Here is a 20,139-nt window from a genome sequence, read left to right as displayed (position 1 = left end):
GGTTATTTACATATTAAAAGTCGTTTTTAACTGACATTTTTTTTTTGTTTTTTTTTTCAGGCGAATGTTCCCCACGCTGCGGGTGTGCTTCCGGAAGTTGGACCCCAATCAAAAGTACGCCGTGCTGATAGACATCGTGCCGGTGGACAATAAGCGGTACCGGTACGCGTATCACAAGTCTTCTTGGTTGGTGGCCGGCAAAGCGGACCCGCCGGCACCGCACAGGCTGTACACACATCCCGACTCGCCGTTTACCGGAGATCAGCTGCACAAGACGTTCGTGTCGTTCGAAAAGGTCAAGCTGACCAACAACGAGATGGACATTAGCGGCCAAGTGAGTGGTTATTTTGTGACGTCATAAAAATGTATTTATTAACGATAATTGCGACACGTGTAATTAAATTGTGCGTACCTCGTCTTGTATGGCGAGCGCAGCTGCATTTGTAGGGTGCCACGTAAAAACAATAACGGTTACAATAAAAATAAAACAACAGTTCTTCGCCGTGCCCCAAATCGTAAACGGTCATGTGAAAAGAAAGTGCCGCCGCGGTCGTATTAGCCTAATCCAACAGGTAATCTCGTGTGATTATACACGTTTACCTAACGACTAATTCGAAACATGTGTGCGCATTTTATTACATACGCCTTCTTACCCAATGGAACTTTTTCAACCGGTTGTTATTAAACGCGTATGTTTTTTACGCGTTGCCCAGTCGTGTTTAACGCGGTGAATTATTATCTGCATTGTACCGAAAACCGCACGAAAAAATGTCACTTTCGTGTCAGTTTGCCAAACGTTGACGCTGGGCTTCGTCAAATTACTTGACTTTTTTACATCCCAAACCTTTTTTTACCGTGTTTGTCATCGCCCGACCGACGTCACCTCGGTGGTACGTCAGCGTAGTAATACAATACACCCGGCAAGTGTACGCGGCCTGCAATTGTACACCGTCGATTGTACGCATTTAGTGTTTGCTATTATGTATAAATACACACACTTCAAAAAAACGGCGGTCGGATGTGAAGGCAACGCGAAGATGACAGACAAGTTCTACCGACTCTAAAGTTCGTTCGGCACCGTTTTGTCACCCGACACACATCGCATGTGTGTTTGTCTTCGCCCGTAGCATGAAAAAATTTCAATACCGACGAACGACGTCATCGCCGTCGGATATTGCGAATGACTAAGAGATGTTGATTAACAGAATTTTATTTCTCTTTACGCTGTAGTACGAGCTCACATCGGTGTTTTCGTATTTGATCGGGTCAGGTGGGGTGGTCAGGCGATCGCGAGACGTTGGACGGACCGCAAAAGCGCACTAAAGCGAAGGGTTTAGCTGTAAACGATTACGTTAATTAAAAAAAAAATACCGGTGGAAAGTACTTTTTTTTATCTCCTCGATGGCTATCGGGATTACGGTCTCTCGTTTGTAACGTAATTATGAACAACAGCTAAACTGTCTGTTTTTCACTGTCGGCAATATCCTGTTGTCTACGACACGACACTATACGGTGGCCGTGTTAAAGGTGTTAACCGCGTTATTATTATTACACCGAGCTAGGTAATGATCTGCAGGTTTCCTTCTTCTCTCCTTCGGCCGATACCTTCGCGAACGTCCCTCTCACAAATGTGTGTTATTATTTAATAATTTTTAAGGCCTCGTCCGACCGATCGGATTACACTGGTTCTTTTTTGTTTTCGACACATGAAACGTCGGTTATGACATGTTTTTCGAGGCTTCTCGAAAAAATTATAAGAGCATTAAAAATATTACTGGCTGCCAAACGACGAAACCCAACCGAATTATCGATGTTGGTTTATACAGACGTACGAACGTTTTCAAAAAACGTTCTTCTCATTTATTGTATTTTCTACGATTGTTATTGCCCAGAATCTCTTACACACACACACACACACAACACACATGCTGCTTGTTGTTCGCAGTGACAGTGGGCTCTTTATGGCAGCACCTGATCGTCGGACACAAGGCGCGCGGTTTACATGTACGTATATAAACGTCTTTTGTCATGTTAATTGGCCGAGAATCGTTATGGCCGAAATATTTGTGTAGTGTGAAAGCTGTTGTCGTACGACGCCCATTATGAACGAGTATGCGTGTACCGTCTGTACGCTATTTATTATCCGACTACGCTTTGTGTGTGTACACATAATTTTATTATAATAATTCGTGTTTTTTTATTAAAACATAAATATCAAAGTAACCGTGTGTGTGGACTGCTACGGCACTAGGATTTTGACCACCTCACAGCTTCCCCCGCCTCCCCGTCATCGCGGTTTTACTGTAATAAAACGCCAGCACCTATTCGTTGTTGTTATTATTATTATTATCGTCGTCATCATCGTCCCAACGTGGTCAACAACAGCTCCGGCGCACGCCCGTCTTGGAATGCTGCTTTGCCCCCCTGTGGTTGCCGGACACTCGGGTCTTCGGACCAGCAGCAACATTATGTGACGTTCAACAAATTTACTCGTGAACTGTTTGATTGTTATTGTGTTATAATTATCGTAATGCGGTAGAAAAGTAGTAGTTTTTCGTTGTCCGAGAAAAGCCAACGAAACCTTTCAAAACAACTTGCAAATGCATCCACTCCGTTTTCGTCAGTTTCTCGGGCAACCTTCCTGTTGAAAATAAACAAAATCAACCGTATTAGAAACTTAAGTAAGTCGAAATAACCACAAGACAATGAAACACGTTCCGTCTAGTCTGTTTACGTGAAAAAAATGACTCCTTAGGAAACCAATAATGTAAATTTATGTATAGTTTTGTGAAGATAACCTTAAATTTTGACGAACTTAAAAATTATTTTTATAACATAAACTCATATAATTGATTTCTATGTGTTTTGGATTATATTAATATCGTTTTCGTTGATTAGTCCCAAAAACAAACGATTCTGTGTAGTTGACATATATGTATAGTGAATAACCTTAGAGCTTGATGTATTTAATTAAAATTTGATCCGGTGGCGCGTTTGTCACGACGTTTAGAGAAACGATTGCTACGCCGTAAAAAATTGTGTGCACATGGTGTTTTTTTTTGTTGACGTTTATATTTTAATCGCCTAAACCGAACGGGGTATCGAACGTTGCGTCCAGGTATAGTTTTAGTTTTACGACCGGGTTCGGGAAAAAAATTCGCAACCAGCAGAACGGGTCGAAAGAAAGGTAGGAGAACGGTGTGTTACCACATCACGTTGTTCGGTTGCCGTTCCCGTCGTTAGAAACAGTGTCGGTGTAGTGTAAAAAACAAGTCGAATTGTAGTCGAGTCGACAGAGAGGTCGTTGTAATTATTATCATCGCTGGGGCGCGGAAACCACCTTTTGTTCGACACCTGATAATTAGAAGGCGGGGGCGTAAGTGCGGGCACAAGGAAATCGTTATGATACCGGTGACAATTGACTGTCGTACCCGCGCTCGTTCCTATTGAAACCTTATAACGCACGTTTTGGTGAGCCTTAATTATTCTTCACTCTACTTAACGCCTGTGTAATCGTTAAGTATGCGGTGACCATCCGTTTACCTCGTTGCTCCGGCAAAACAGTTTTTTTTCTCGGACCTTAAACACTCTGTTACAAGTAACAGAGTTGTATTATAGTAAAAATTCCATGTGCCAACCATTCTATGCAGCACTTTTGGTACCAACTGCGATTGCTGTAGTACACTGAAAAAATAACGCGGCCGACAATTTTTTTATGACGATCACATTATTGTTACTCGAACAAATCAAATTTGTTTGGTTGATAAATGTTTTATTGTACTGACGAAAATGTTCGTTCAACCAACAAAAAATTATTTTGCCGGTCGTGTAATAACAGTAAATTTGTCCATTTTACTAAGGTTTTTTTTTTGTCAGTGTAGGCCACCTGTTCGTGTGTGGCATGCAACTTAACCGCAATCAAATATGAATACAAATATTGCCATTTTTAACAATCGCATAGTAAGTAACTGTTATTCTTTTGTCTTTCAGATCATATTGAACTCTATGCACCGGTATCAGCCCAGGATACACTTAGTCAAGTGGCGTGGAATGGTTACCGACCTGGACGCGGAAAAGTACCGGTCTTTCGTGTTCCCAGAGACGGTGTTCACTGCCGTGACGGCTTATCAAAATCAACTGGTGAGTACTTTATGCCTAATACCGTGTAGAATGTTGGGCGCATTGCTACTGGCCCGTTTAGTGTCTACGTTAACGCGGTAAATTAAAAAAACACGCGCGTTTGCGTAACGTACTCGTTGACGTGTCGGGCAATCTTATCGACGGCAACAGTTCCACACGACATACAGTAATAACAATAAAACATTAGCCGTGTTTGAGGATCCGTAAGCGGACGGTGTGAAGCAGAATCGAGAGACAGCGTGAAGACACAGTGCACCCGTTGTAGTGGTGTTACCCGGTCGTAAAGTACTGCTCAGTAAGAGAGAGAGAGAGAGATAGATAGAGAGACGAACAAATCACCGGTGGCTACCGACCGATGATCACTGATTACTAATCAGGTGCGCGCAAGAAAGAGAAGAGCTATAAAAATGATGGCCTCCCTCGAATTCGAGAAAAAAACATGACCGAGCTGGTGTGAGATGCGTGTTTTACATGCGACGTCGACGGATTTCGTGTATACATAACAAGCTTGTCTTGAAGGTTAGGTTGGGTTATTTGATATTTCCAAGAAGTGATCGGTAAAATCCGATGTGTCTTTACATCTCGTGTGTTCGCTCTCGTCGGGAAACGGTATGCCTTTTTGTGCATCGCGACACGCCTATTTTAAGTACCAGTTGACATTTACTCTCGGAGATGCGCGAAAAAAACTTTAAGGTTTTTTTGATACTAAAGAGGTTTTGTTTTTTATTTATAGATAACCAAGTTGAAAATCGACAGCAACCCGTTCGCAAAAGGATTTCGTGACTCTAGTCGACTGGGCGAGTTGGAAAGGTAATTTATTTTCACTCTTTAGTCGTGTCATGACCAAAATCGTGGTATCCGTTGCTGTTTTTTCGCCGGCTGTTGATTTTACATACTAAACAGTCTCTCTGTGCTCAACACAATTGAAAAAAAGAAAAAGGTTTAACTTTATATTAGATCTGTTTTTATTTTGCCGAGCTCTTGCGGTTAACGCGTAATCGTTTTGGCCGTTGCAAAGTGACCGGCTATTTTTTATTTGAGCTTTCGGCCGGCACCTCCCGCGCCAACACCATTACCGTCCCCGCGTAGGGTTCCGTGGAAATTGCTGCGGCTATAACATTATAACGCGTCGTAAAAAAAAGAACGAGTGAGCTTAACAACGATAAATATACCCGTGTGCGCTTGTGTACGACATGCACACCAGTGTACATAAATATACGGCAAAAGTGGCCGCTACGAGTAACGTGCACGCCCGCCCCTAAACCTATCATTTTGACACGTTGTTGGGGAAAATTTACACACTACCGAGCGAGCGGTGCAGTCGAAATTACAGGGCCCGACCGCCAATGAGTTTCACACGCGATATCCTATGAACTCGCCATGTCCACCCCCTCCCACTGTCCGTAGTGGTCGTCGAAACGTGTTGCCTTTTACCCTATCGCTTTTTGTTACCTTGGGATATGTTTTCGTAGGTACGCCGGTCACAATGTTTTGCAAGTACAATGCACATAACAATATTATGTACCCATTGTACGAGCACAATGTGTATTGTATGAAAATATTATTATTTTATATTGATGTTTTTCATTATTTTTTTATTTTTATTACACCGGTTGTTAACTGCCGTTAGTCCGTTTATTCGTAACGTCATTATCGACCCAGGCGTGTGTACGACGAATGCCGACCACATTGCGTGCTAAGCTTTTGGTTATCGTGTGGCATTTCTACGCTTATTTGTCGTAAAATGATAAAGGTACTACAATGTGCTAGTTTTCCCAGTTGATTATATTGTTGTTATTGTATTATTTTATTGAAACGCCGTAATTATGTGTAAAACAAGTGTGCAATGACCGCAATAGCAGAAATTTAATCGATGGCTCGCACATTGTTACTATTTTTTAGCTATTTTAAATTATAGAAATAATCGTTTTGGACACAAATGGTATTTGTCATACGAGTAGGTTGAGGTTAGCGTCTACTACAAATAAAAGCAATAACTAAAAAACCAAGTTATAGAGAATGCATATTTTATGACTGTGATATTCTTATGTTTTGTTTTTATCAGAAAAGCACTTTAATAATCAATTCTTATACATAATGCGCAACACTCTACGACCTTTCAATAATTTCAACTGCTAATACAAATACATAAATTGACTTAGTAATTAATCTTTTTAACTCCATTTCATACATTGGCATCGAGGCTTATTATTAGCAGTGTTTCAATTTTTCCTACTTGAAGAATACTTTTGTTAGTTTTTCAATATAATTTCCATCAGTCAATGACATTAATTTTATGTATTAATCAGTAGCTCAAGTAACGCGTTTTTAGGTACGAGTTTTTCCATTAAAGATGATGGGTGGAAAAAAATACTTAAAAATTCACTTTTAAATTCGTCTTGATTAAATATTACAGAGTTATGAAACGGTATTCGGTGATCGGAGTTGGGTTAGAGTAATGTTGTTGATCGCCATAATTTATCTAATATGTTTTTTTTTTGAATGAACGATCGAGACGGCGATTGAGAAACGACGACCGGTAAAAAATCATTATTCATCATCCTCAATGGTCTTCTGCTCGTCCGTACGATCACTGTCGGATTACGAAGAGAACGGGGAGGTAAACACTCCCCGGCCGTCGTAATCAACAACCGAATAAGAGTGTATCGTATGAGAACACTGGAAATAGTTGTATAATCGTCTTTGGTAATTTACATATTGATCTTTGGTAAAACAGATTTGCTAAAACTACTCTCGTCCGGAACATTAATCTAACAACCAAGTTTCCTCTGGTCCGTTTCCGATCGTTTATGTGCAGAGTACCACGTGTGTGTATTTCTGTAAATAAACAAACACTTCTTGTTCTGGACTCGATCGTTGACCGGCAAATTACACCGTAGACCTTAAAACGGCTGTAAGCTTAGCCGAGTGTATGAATGAAGTGTGCGCTGTGTGCAATTTCATCGTAATAACTAATGTAAACTGTTTAGTATTGTGAAATTTGACGAGCGGCAGCCGGCCGAGTGTACGTCTCCAATTCGTTTCGCACTGGAATCGGTCACGCGAAACGCGACAGATTTTTTATTTTTATAAATACACAACACCAGCGAAATAATAATATTAACGACCGTCGGTTGTTGCGGTGCACAATTTTTCCGCATCCTCTGCCGTGAATAATTTTCGCGCGGGCTCCGAACGCGTTCGGGTAAAGTAACCTATTTGCGATTAACAGCATATTTTGTTAACGCGCAGAGTGTACATTAGAATATTACAACGATTTATGTGATACGCACAATAATCTTGGACGCGCTGGTCAGCCGTATCGATGTCGACGACGGCGGCGGCGGCATAAAAAATTCTAATGATACGGTGTGTAATTACGCTCATAATATTACCATTGTACACTTTGAAAAATCGCCGCCACCGCCTCCGGCTGTGCGTTAATAGTTTAATCGCAAGCGTTTCTGATATCACGTGTGTAATTATCGGTATTATACGTTCCCGTACAAACGGCTGCGTTGCTCTACACGTTTCGTGGTTAAATTATTGTTTTTTAAATGCGCCGACTCGAACCGTTTGAGCGGCAAAGTAATATTTTGATGGCATAATATTATGTTGTTATAAAAGCGGGTGATTTCGTGCGCGAGAGATAAAAAGCGACTCTTCCGGGGGGGATACTCCACACTTGGCCGCCGCCCAGTAACTAGACGTATCGGTTTGTAATTATTATTAATATAATTTCTTCTTTCAAAACATCAACCGCCGCCGCCGCCGCTGTTATTATTATTATTGTCTTTAACACGTTCTCGTAAATTATAGGCCAGAAAAATAATAACGTCTTCGCACCTTTCCACACACACACACAGGATAAGTATTAACAACAAACAGGTACATAATATATACACACACACCGATGTAATACTTAGGCTCCTCCGGGGCCACCGAACAATCCTTCGTCGGTTCACGATGAAATAAAAAACGCGTTAATGGATCCCGTGACCGGTTTGGTTACATAAAAACCCGCGCGGCAGTGTGCGCGCGTTCGATTAACACTTCAAAGTCCGTACGGCGAATAGAACCGTTTAGATACGACAAGACGCGCGTTTTCAGGTGTTTAAAGTTCCCATTTCGAACACATTGTAATTGTGTTTTGCGCGTCTATCGCCAGTATACAAATGGTGTATCGTAAAACAAAATAATTGACACACGAGACTCTAAACGTTAGCCGGTCGAATGTTTTTTGCACTCTAAGCTTGACATAATCCTCTTATGGATAACAAATGACGACCGGGGCGTGTATTGTCGAATTCGTTACTGGGCGTCAGTTCGCGAAATCCGAGTACGTCTCAAAAATAAAATCCTTTTCAATTGCACAGTGTCAATCGCGTTATATCCGTTGTATCGAAAAAACGAAGGTTTCTTATCGCTCGATAGTAATACCGCTGGTATTGCAGCTTATTATCTGCTGCAAGTACGACGACGCTTCATGTGCGTTCCGGCAATGGACTTCCGGGCGGATATTGCGGACGTGCACATCAACGACATAACATAACACTGTGACGTGCGAGGACGTTATAGTACGAGTGTACATTATGCCCAGTAATACAATATTTATCATGCAATAAATATAACTTGATTAAAATCGATCGTGTATGGGGTTAAGTTGACGGCGTTGTGATGACGAGAGTCCTTGTGCTCCGCCGTCTCGGGATCGATTATTATACGTTTTCAAAACTTGTTGCGCTATTTCTACAAACTGCTTTTTATGAACCAAAACAGTAATAAAAGATAATTGTCGAGCCATAAAAATACAATGGGTTGAATGTTATACATATAAAAGTAAATAAATTGGTCCAGTCACAAAACAAGCAACGGATATCATTTGATCAGGTCTATTTTAAGCTGTAATGGGTTATTCTATTGCGGATCGTGTCAGACCGCTTAATTATATTTTATAACTAATTTTTATACAATAATTTTTTTATTTAACAGAGACCCTGTTGACCTCATGTTCTTAGAACATCAATACAATCAACATCTCTTGAACCGGGCGGCAACTCNTTAATTATATTTTATAACTAATTTTTATACAATTATTTTTTATTTAACAGAGACCCTGTTGACCTCATGTTCTTAGAACATCAATACAATCAACATCTCTTGAACCGGGCGGCAACTCCGATGTTTTGGTCTCCGCAAGACGGGGGTGGTCTATCCGGACAATCGGTTATGGACCACGACGGTGGCGGCGGAGCTGCTAACGGTAACAGTTCATCGACACCGTCAGGCTTTATGCTGGCTGCCGCGGCCGCCGCCCGAGCTCAATTCCATATGTTGAATAACGCTGCAAACAGGGCGGCCGCTGTGGCTGCGGCCGCCGCAGTTTCTGGTGGATGCGACAACGGCAATGCTTCCGGAAATTACTCGCAACAGCAGCAGCAGCAACAACACCATCACCAACAGCAACAGCAGCAACAGCAGCAACTCGTCTTGTACGGTAGCTCACATCACTTTCAGCAAACGCAGGCTCGTTTCGCGGCCGCTGCCGCAGCTGCCGCCGCCGCCGTCGGATATCATCACCATCACCCGGGTCACGGAGGTCCACCGCCACCACAACCGTCTGTGTTCTCTTGGCCGCCGCCGCCGCAGTATCCCAGGTACGTGACGGCTTCTCCAGCTTTCCAGCCTCCTTCTTCTGTTGCCGGAGCCGTGCACCCATCGCATCATCACCAGCACGTCGTACTGCAGCACTCTCATCCACTTCACGCCACGTCTGTCATTGGCCGATACAGTCCTCCATCGGCGGCCGCACCTCCGTCGCCCGGTGCCACCAGTTCTTCGGCCGAATCGTTGCCGTCGCCCGACGTGGACGGCCGAACGGCCAGCAAGTACGGCAGACGGCAAACTCTGGTGGCGGACGACGCGTAAGCTGACAAATCACAAAATCAACGTCGTGTTCCTCGTGTGTTTACTACTCACTTTCCTCGGGCTCAATGTCACCACCTCACAACAGCAGAATTTGGCACGAAACTGTAGACAATTATTATTGTACGTTGTGCGCATCCGGGTAGAGGTATCTCAATGTGTTATTTGTTTTTGTTTTTTACTCGCCGGAAATCTAGTCTAACGTAGGTTAAACATATGTTTTTTATTGTATTCCGTAATCATTGCAATATAGATCTTATTGTTTTAAGTTTTCAGTTGTAAGTTATCGCATCTCATTATTTTTATTGTAATCTATTTTATACTGTTGTGTTGTAGGAAAGTCCCCTCCTTTTTCTTTTCTGGCTAAGTTGACGAGAATGTTGCAGTCAAAATGGCATTTGTGTCTAGTGCATATGCGACACGGTTATCGTATCGGTCAAGACGGTCTTGTGTGCCTTCCAAGTTCGTGTACAAATGGTCAATGTAGTCGAAGCTCAGTGCAATATAATTAAACCCTTAGTGTATCGTTTCGAATCATATCATCCGAACATTCAAAATCGGTGTATCGTCACGAGCGCGGATACAATTGGACGCCAGAGAAATATTCCCACGGCGAACACGTCATTTTTCGATTTAGCACCACCCGCCCCCCTCTCGTCGATTGCCAGACACATTCCTACAGTTTTCATAATGTCCTCTTATTTTTGCTAACCCTTTCGACAGTTGGCGACTACAATCGTGTCTTACTTGTGCTAAATGTCGATTCAATACCGTTTTGACATCGACTTCGTCCGGTTGATATATTTGTCGGCAACTAGTAAAAATCACATTTGATGATATTCTCGTGGCGTTTTGACCTCGTCAACTTATTGCGATCCTTACGAAGCATGTTTTCTCGCCCAGTTACCAAGTACATGTAAATATTTATACGTACATGTATATATTTATATAAATATATTTATAAATAATGTTATTAGTTTTATTATTATTGATTGTTAGTTTTTTTTTGTACAGAAGTTATTTCAGCGAGAAAACGGCTTTGATAAAAACCTCCAATTCAAATAATTAATAATATATTATTTGACAACAATGACTACTTAAAATAAGAATGAACAAGTAGATGTAAGTGTAAAAGCATAGTTTAGGTTCAAAATGTAATTTTAATGAAAGACCTAATCTAAGTACCAAAGATGAAATTCGTTTTATTTATTTGAATATTGTCAAATACTATTTGACAAATACAAATATCATCGCGTCTCCGAATGTGTAAAAAATGTTTGTAAATAAAAGTTAGATAATTAACGTTCTCCTTTTCCTTATGTATTTTTACTATTAATTATTAATAGACATAATCGCTATAAGGTTTTCTCTGTCTCCTTCCCGTAGAATATTACAATATTATACTGCATAAATTATTATAATTATTTATTGTTTTGTCATTTCCTCATTTCGTGTGATGTATATTTTAATATTATTATTATTATTATTGTATGTTTTAATCGAGTGTTATATATTATGATCATTAATACTATTATTATATTATAATGCGCAACGTCAAATGCGTTTAGTGTATAGACAAAAATAAATAAAAACTAATTTGAAAATTTACGATTTTAAACGTCTTTTTTTTTATTTATCAGAAAAATAGTGATAGATTATTTATCTCCCCATCAATTTAAAAAGTCTACAGCAATGAAAATGAACAATAAATATTATTATTTTATGAGTATTAGTTAAAACAGCTTAAAAATATATCGAACATCTGAAAATTGCTTAAAAACAATTTGTACACAAACAAAAATTATGTAAATTTTATTTTTTTTAAGCACTTTTGATGGACCAGGTGTATTGGAAGATTTTAAATAAAAATAGTTAACATGATCATTAAAAAATGGTTAGCTAATTCATTTGATAATATTTCATTTTTATTGAGTTAAATGATACTTAATATTGTACTTCTTTTAAAAGAAAGCTACAAAAATTAAGATTTCTTTATAATTTATTCGAATATTTCGAAAAGTTTTTTTTTATAGAGGTCATGATTCATTAATTACTGACATTCAGTATATTATAAGCGTTTTATGTAATTGTATGGAATGAATAAGGTTTTTCAACATTTTAATGGCATTCATCAATGGTCATTTCACGGTGTTGTTGAAGTTATACAGAAGATTTATGATTTTTTATATCACAAAGCCATCAAAGTTCTTGTTATTGAACATTTTTGTGTTTGTCTATGATTTATTTTTTAAATAAAAAGGCTAAAGTCGCAATTTTATTGAATGCGTTTTATTATTTTAAAGTGCAATTCATTCTGTTCAAAGTTGTTCGATAAACACTTATTTTATTTGATTTTTCTATTGAAACGAAAAGTTGTTTCTTATTCGTGTGTTAAAAATTTGCATGAAATTGATAAATAATAATAAAAAAATAAAAAATAGTAATAAAAAAATTTATAATAAATAAAATAAGGTGCAAAACAACTCTTAAGAACCGTAAATTGTGATTCTCGAGTTTTAATATACACCAGTACAGTAAATATACTAAAAAGTATCTTGGAATTAACTTTTCTAACAAGATTTATTTTTAATTCAAATAATTTAATTAAAAAAAAGCCATAAGTTATTTTGCAACTATTGTTTGTAATAAAAGTCTGCTTGAACAACTAAGACAGTGTTTAATAATGTCGGATCGTTGTGTATCCTTTTAAAGCAGACAAAGACTGAATTAATTTTGTGTAAATGTAGGGGTAAAGATAAATAAGAGAATTTTAAAGAGTGGGGTGTTTTTGTGTATTTCGAGTAGCGGCTAACTGCTAAGTTTGTCCCGAACGCCCGTTGACCGCGCAGGAGGTTTGTTCAATCGATATTTACGATGAAGGAAACGCGCGTATTGTAAAAAACAATTAATTGTCCCGGAAAACAGACGAGAAATACATAAATTCACCTTAAAAAAAAAAAAACGCGGTACTTGAAGATATACTCATAACAACATAAGACAGTTATGTCAGTGTATACAAACACACTCATTACGCGTAAACGCTACAGGCGCATGAGCATTTTTTGCCCTTCGCATCGCAAAATCCTCTGAACGCTTACTATTCATAGACGGTGGGGGAGGCAGCGACGACGAAACATCGGAGGGGAGGACGACAAATGCCGGCGCGGCCATGTTGTCGCCGGTGGAATATCAATGCGGTGGAAGTACGTGCGCTCTCAGGACGCAAAGGTTCGCGGGTTGACGATGACATTATGACCGACGGAGGAGAGTGAAGGTTGTAGGGAAAGGCGCGTCGCAGTGATAATGTCACTGGTAATTAGTGCCGCCGGCGTACAATAGGTCGTTGTTGGAATATTAACAGCACACGTTATCCTGCTGTCCCCGGCGTCTTGTTTTTAGTTCTTCCTCCTCGTTCAACATCGCTCTGTTTTTTTCTGGTCTCAATTACTTTATACACTTGTGTGCGCCAGAAGGTTGACTTTTTAATGTCATCCAGTTTCTCAAGACAAAAATACACGTTATACAGAGTGCCTGACAAATCCGTTTCTCAAAACTTTTGATTCGCTAAATATTTGTCGTTACCTTTTAAATGTTTGTATTCATTGTACGAGACTCCATAATAATATCATAAAACACAATACGATCTCGAAATATTATAAGAAAAACATTTGGGATCAAAATCTCTTTTTAAAGTTATACTTTCTTAACATTACTATTTTTAGAATAGAATATAAAATTTTAAATTTCTACGTGTTTTTTCACGGTATCAAACGTTGGTCTATGTACTTATTAGACGAGTATAAAATATCTATCACAATCTCTTATCCTAAATATCGGTTAAAAACAACGAGATTTTTACGAAATTCATCAACATTTTAAAGCATTATTCAAATATTTTCCATCAAAATATTTACAATTTTTAAGAGCTTTTAACATGATTTACCGTAACTATATAACTATTTATTAAACTAACTATATATTTTAGGAATACCAGCCAAGTTAACCAGATTAATATTAGTGTGCAGATATAATTCAAAAAATAAAATTAGTTTTGAAGGAGAATTATCTGAGGAGTTTCTGGCAATAAATGGTCTTAGACAAGGTGACACTATATCACCTGCGCTGTTCAACATCGCTCTAGAATCAGTTATGAGGGTGGTAATGTCCCAAGCTAAGGGCATAGAAATAAAACAGGTGTTACTATGGACTGATACCATTTTTTAAGTCACTACAATTAACAAGAAAATCCATAGTAACATTATATAAAGTTCTAGTCAAACTCGTAACTCTGTATGCAAGCAATACTTATGCGACAGCAAAATTAGATGAAAAAAAGCTAGAAGAGTTTGAGAGAAAGATATTGAGGAGGATATTCGAATCAAAGAGAAACAATATAGGAGAATATGATATACGAGGTAATAAAAACTTAGAAGAACTATATAAAGAACCCAATATTGTTGGGACCTTGAAAAGCGTGCAAAGAGGATGAGCCGGACCTGTATGGAGATCAAAAAGACTAATTGGACAAATAACTGCATGAAAATCAAATGCAAAGAGACCCAGAGGACGACCCAGATAAAGATGAACAAATAGAATAAAAAAAGATCTGATGATTTTGGGAGTAAGAAATGCAGAAGAAAGGGCAAAAGACAGAGAAGATAAGAATCAATATGTTGTTGTAGTAATGAGACTTAAAGGCCTATAAGAAGCCAAAGTAGACGAAAAAAATACTTAACTACTATTAAATACTTTATTAAAGTAACATTTCAAAATTACTAAAAATATAATAAATAATTTATGAAACAAGAAATATATAAAAAATGTCAACAAAGAATAAAAAGTATATAATTTGAAATGATAAAAATAATGGGTATAAAAATGTAACTGTGTTTAGTGAAATTATGGTAAAAATATTTATGTCTATAGTGTCAATAGATTGTAATTTATTGTTATGGTATGTAATGTTAAAAAATTTTGTTTATAAAGACTGTGTGTTTACCTTCAAATAATTTGAAAATGTTTTACTTTACTATGGATGTGTAGTTTTTCTACGGTAACATTTATTATTATAATTATAAACCATAATAAAATAATTTTTTTTTAACCACACTTTTGATTAGTGGTACTGGTACACTTTATACTAAAACAACTTTTTGAAAAATACACACAAGATGAAATTTTTATAGATAATACTCCAAAAATTTATTTTAGATTCAATGTCAATATTTTAATATTCAATTTTTCAGTATATTACAAAAAAACCTATACATCTTTCACAAAATATTATCAAATTAAAGTATCCATACAGTGTACATCGAGTCGATAAAAGTAAAACTTTCTGTAAACTCGATTTCTACGATTGATTGGCGACTAAACTACTTTTTATCACTGCTAGATTTCAGTGTATTGTAGTTTCTTGTAATACCCAGTCTCGCTCCACGACACTGAATGTACTTGTCTCGTTTACTTTTTGAACTATTAAAAATTAAATAAGCTGTGCATCTGTTTTTTCTATATTTTGTTGTCTCTTTTTCAAATATTTTTAATTAAAAATTTTGGGCGTACAATTAACGCAAGACCCGGAGAATTGTGTTATAAACGAAGAAACAAATATAGAGATGGGTTCGGTTCACGTGCAGACAAATTGAAAACATAATTTTATTACAGTGCGGTTCTCGGTATAATAAAAACAAACTGACCCGAGTCGGTCATAAGTGTATTTTAATAGCTACCTCCTCTATAGACCCCGGAAAGCTGAAAAAATCGCATTCACATTTATGTATTTACACAAAGACATTTTATCGAACATTTTGCCACTCCTTAATATAATATATTTTGCTATCGTTGTCGTATTTATTTTATTTATTATAAATAAGACATCAATGACTTGCACATCTACTGTAATGCGATGGCGGCCACTAAGTAACGAAATGCACTACATCGGTTTAACTATAATATCATGATTATTAAAGATACTTTTATATCCAGTGTACTACTCACGATTTGATAACAATTATTTTTAACGGACGATAATGGTTGATTTTAATCAATCACTATTAGCCGCGCATAATAAGCTTATTGATTCTTGAGCATATTTTTACTTGGTATTTAAATGTGAACGCGTTTGAGCTTTACACGAACGTTTCCGAGAATAGTAAATAAATTTCATCGTACATCTGTTCGCTATCTCATCGGGTCGTTTTGGTTTATACCAAAAAAAAGTAAATAAATCACGAAATTTACTGTTTCTCTTGTCTTTCTCGCAGTCGATACTAACAAAACCAAAATGTAATAAATCTCACGAAAAAAACACGTCTTTTCACATGACGAGTCATAAGGGCACTGTTAAAATTTAATGAGCGAAAATTATCGTGTCGATCAGAATAATGTCTACAACGTGAAACGCATGGCATCGACAACACAACCAATTAATGATTATTGTTTATTAAAATTGTTGTTTAGTGCTTTTAAATAAACGATTCTAATATCTATTGCAAAGGTCGAGAAGTAAGTCGCGTTTATACCGATCGGTTGATGATCGGCGATTGAGTAGTATACATAAATTTCCTCGGTATCAGCAGCACTCGGACGTCACACGGTATTTTGTGTGTAATTAATGAGCCTAGGGAAAAATCGGAGCAATAATCGTGATCGGGGGGGTCATAAAAAACGGCGAAAACAAAACGATGACACAGTTGTTTGGTCAGCGACGCACATTTCGAACGTGTGCGCCTATACAAATGGGATATGCAGAAGGACCACCGACGCACACGATTATGCGACTGGGTCTCGTGTTCTGTTGATTGTTACGTAATTAGTTCGGGTCATAAATTTGTTATGTGGGCGACGGTCGCGGCTCGACCCTAACTGATCGGCATGTCCTTTTTTTCCGCTCTAGTCCCTTTCGACCCGGACGGCAAAAAATACACTGGCCTACGGGGGGCACTGTGGTCGACGATAGTCTCGTTTTTTTGTGCGTTTTACTCGTCGTGTGAACCAACTGGCCTACGCTGCTCGTCGATAATCATCGGTAACGACTTCACGCTCGGCCTAATAGTATAAACAAAAGCCTAATACTGAAATGTACCTTATCATAAAAAAACCGACCCTCTCCACTATTTACGACTCTCGGGTAGGAAAGATTTGTGCGACTTATTAAAATAAAAATTGTTTCTTTTGAGTCGTGATTTATTTTCAAATGCGCTACACAGCATATTTTTATGATAAAGAGAAACCGTTTCTTTTTCTAAGTACAAAATTTAGTTAATTATTACTAATAATTGTAACCGATTGGTGGCTATTCGACAATTTTTACTTCAAGTCTAATTTTAATGTAAACTAAATTATTATCCAAAATAAATTCACTTTGAATAATTCCTTAACAAATTTATGAATTTACAATTAAATTATTATTATATATATTATTTATTATTATAACAATTATTATTTTAGTCTTTAAACTTGAAATATTAGATTATATTTATCATGTTGTGCCATTATTTATATGAAGACAACGCAATTATACAAATGTGATGTACAGCTACATGACTATAATTTGTTAGACAGAGTTGGATTTTATTAAATCAACCTTTTGAATTTGGTTTCGTAAGAAGTTTAAATTATATATTTTTTATTCGTTGAATTATTTGTACAGCTACCACCATTCTTAGACAAATATTTTTAGTTTTTACTTTTCCAAAAAAAAAAAAAACAATATGATTTTATTTCCATGTTGTCGCACATATGTATAATATGGTCTCAACAGGACCGGATTAAGGAAGAGACCGAACACCCCGGGACCCATTTCGAAATTTACTAGTCTGTCATGATTAGTAATGACATATAGTTTTTCTCTTTTTTTCCCATTACTTTTTTTATGGTAACAATATTTTCCATAGGGGACCAATCTCAAGGTACTGCCCCGGGGGCCATACAGATCTTAATCCGGCCATGATCTCATTATTTCTAACTTATAATAGACACACATGTTTTTTTATTATTACGTTTATTATACTACATTCATACATATCATGATCCTTCAATTTTGAACTCTTTGGATAAAATTTTCAATCACTTATGGGTGATTATAATAACTATCGTAAAGAAGGCCACCTGTTCTACCTTCTTTTGTGAAGTTCTTCACAAAAGTTAATTTTATTTTTTTTGCTTTTAAAATAAAATAAGTCGATAAGTCTATAAATAGCGGTTTTTATTTTTTTATCGAAAACAAAATATAAATACCGAATTTCAATAAAATATAAAAATTAAAAATAAAGCGATATAAAAATATTATTTTTATAGCATTACCCAGTTGGTAATCCGTATCAAAATGTTTAAAACATTTTTTTCCAATTATTATTATTTTGCTTCGCACAACATTCTTATATTATGATAGTTTAAGTTTAACAACTTTTTGTGGTATTAGTCGTATAGAATCGCTCTCTCCTAGTTAAATTTGACGCTTATTATCCCGAAAGTATACTAAAAATATTAATTCAAGCTAGGCATCCTAGTTTGCCCAGGTCGTATTTCACCTATGATTTTTTTAAAATAATTTCGGTCAAAACAATACATGCAAATGTTTTAAATGTCATTTAGTTAAGATGACATTGCGCACTCGACATTTGAAAGAAAAACATAATTTTTTTGAATATCTCAAAGAGAAAAACAATTAAAATGAATTCATTTTAATTATTATTATTATTATTTACTAAAATAATTATTTATGATATTTTTTTTCCAATTCGTATATTGGTTTAGTAATGAAATGTTTTCATACAATAAAATAACAAAGAAAAGTTCAAATAAATACAAACAGTAACTCTGTTTATGCGATATTAAAAGATATCGATGATACTTATTATACTAAAGTATTGCTGTTACACTCACTAAACGTGTAAAAAATTATACAAGCAAATTTTTGAAATTTTTATTAAAAAAGCTGTCAATAAAATTATTTTTTTTTTAATATTACAAACTTTAGAGGACATTTTTAAAAAATTATAATTAAAATGAACTTCTCGATTTATAAAAACTGTTTTTTCATAACTTCGACGATGAATCTGGATATTTTTGGCGATAGTTGTGAACGACTCGAATATTGAAAATTATACACCTTGTATATAAACAGAAGTAATGTTAGAGTGAATTTAAAATCAAAATTTGGCTCACTGGCAAGTGTTAAGGGAAATCAAAAACACTATATTGGGTTAGAAAAACAACAATTATCTAAACAGAAAAATAAAACCTAATTAACTACAAATAAAACATAAACAGCACTTAACCCAACATGGAGATTTGATGTACAAGAAAGAGCAACCAATGAGCCGCCAAACTTGTGAGACGACGACACTTTTAAAAAAATATATAATTATACAGCGTATTCAATATATAAATATTTTAGTAAAATAAAACGTCCTATGCAATTTGTACGTTAGCAGTATGGCCTGAGCCAAATAAAAATTATAATATATATAAGTTTTTAAAAATGTATGAATATATTGTATAAATATTTGTTACTTGAACATGAACTTCACAACTAATGGGGCTAATCGGCCGATGTTAAATAGATGAATAAAAATAAATAAATGATTCTGCAAAATATAGGCGCGATCCCGCCATGTTATATGAGTGATTTTTTTATGGTTCCGGGGTACACCCGTAAATCTTTTAACATTAAAAAAATCATGCTCAATACGCGAAATACCACATGATACAAGCCATATTTTTTAGCTCCTTGAAACTTTCCACATTAAAACAGTCTTCCTTATACGTCGATAAAAATCAAGAAACGATTATCTTATGTTCACTTCGAGAATATATCCATTAAATATTTTGTACCTTCGTCTGTAAATTGTTTGTTGTTTCGTAAATTTAGTGTTATTAATATTGTGGCGTAAAATAAGAGTGCGTCTACATTTTTAGTTAGTCGTACAGGAATCAAAAAGAAAAAACGGTAGCACAGTGGGGTCGAGGCACAGTGTGGACGAGGCATAGATAGGACAAGTATAGATGATATCTGACAGTGATTAAAATCACTATCATAAGAAACGCTTCGATGCAAATCTGTAGATA

The 20,139-nt window shown here is 36.6% G+C and overlaps 1 protein-coding gene across 2 annotated transcripts in view; it reads left to right on the top strand.

Annotated features, from left to right (window-relative positions):
- The window catches only part of LOC126898790 (T-box transcription factor TBX20-like), a 28,214-nt gene extending 16,595 nt beyond the window's left edge, over positions 1 to 11,619 (top strand). Inside the window, exons 3-7 of one of the 2 annotated variants that reach the window (XR_007702380.1) lie at positions 61 to 334; positions 3,991 to 4,140; positions 4,874 to 4,950; positions 9,252 to 10,268; positions 10,402 to 11,619. Coding sequence is in view for 1 of the 2 variants with exons in the window: in XM_050673140.1 (XP_050529097.1) it covers positions 61 to 334; positions 3,991 to 4,140; positions 4,874 to 4,950; positions 9,252 to 10,068 (1,318 nt within the window). In the remaining variant the exon portion in view is untranslated. Of the gene's footprint in view, positions 1 to 60; positions 335 to 3,990; positions 4,141 to 4,873; positions 4,951 to 9,251 lie in introns of both variants that reach the window. The other variant, XM_050673140.1, reaches the window with a different exon arrangement.
- The last annotated feature ends 8,520 nt before the right edge of the window (positions 11,620 to 20,139 follow it).

This window comes from Daktulosphaira vitifoliae, unplaced genomic scaffold, assembly GCF_025091365.1.
Source record: "Daktulosphaira vitifoliae isolate Bord-2020 unplaced genomic scaffold, ASM2509136v1 Scaffold_2, whole genome shotgun sequence".
Classification (NCBI taxonomy): domain Eukaryota; kingdom Metazoa; phylum Arthropoda; class Insecta; order Hemiptera; family Phylloxeridae; genus Daktulosphaira; species Daktulosphaira vitifoliae.
The sequence above is the reverse complement of the archived record's forward strand: the minus strand, read 5'-3'. Positions and strand labels throughout refer to the sequence as shown.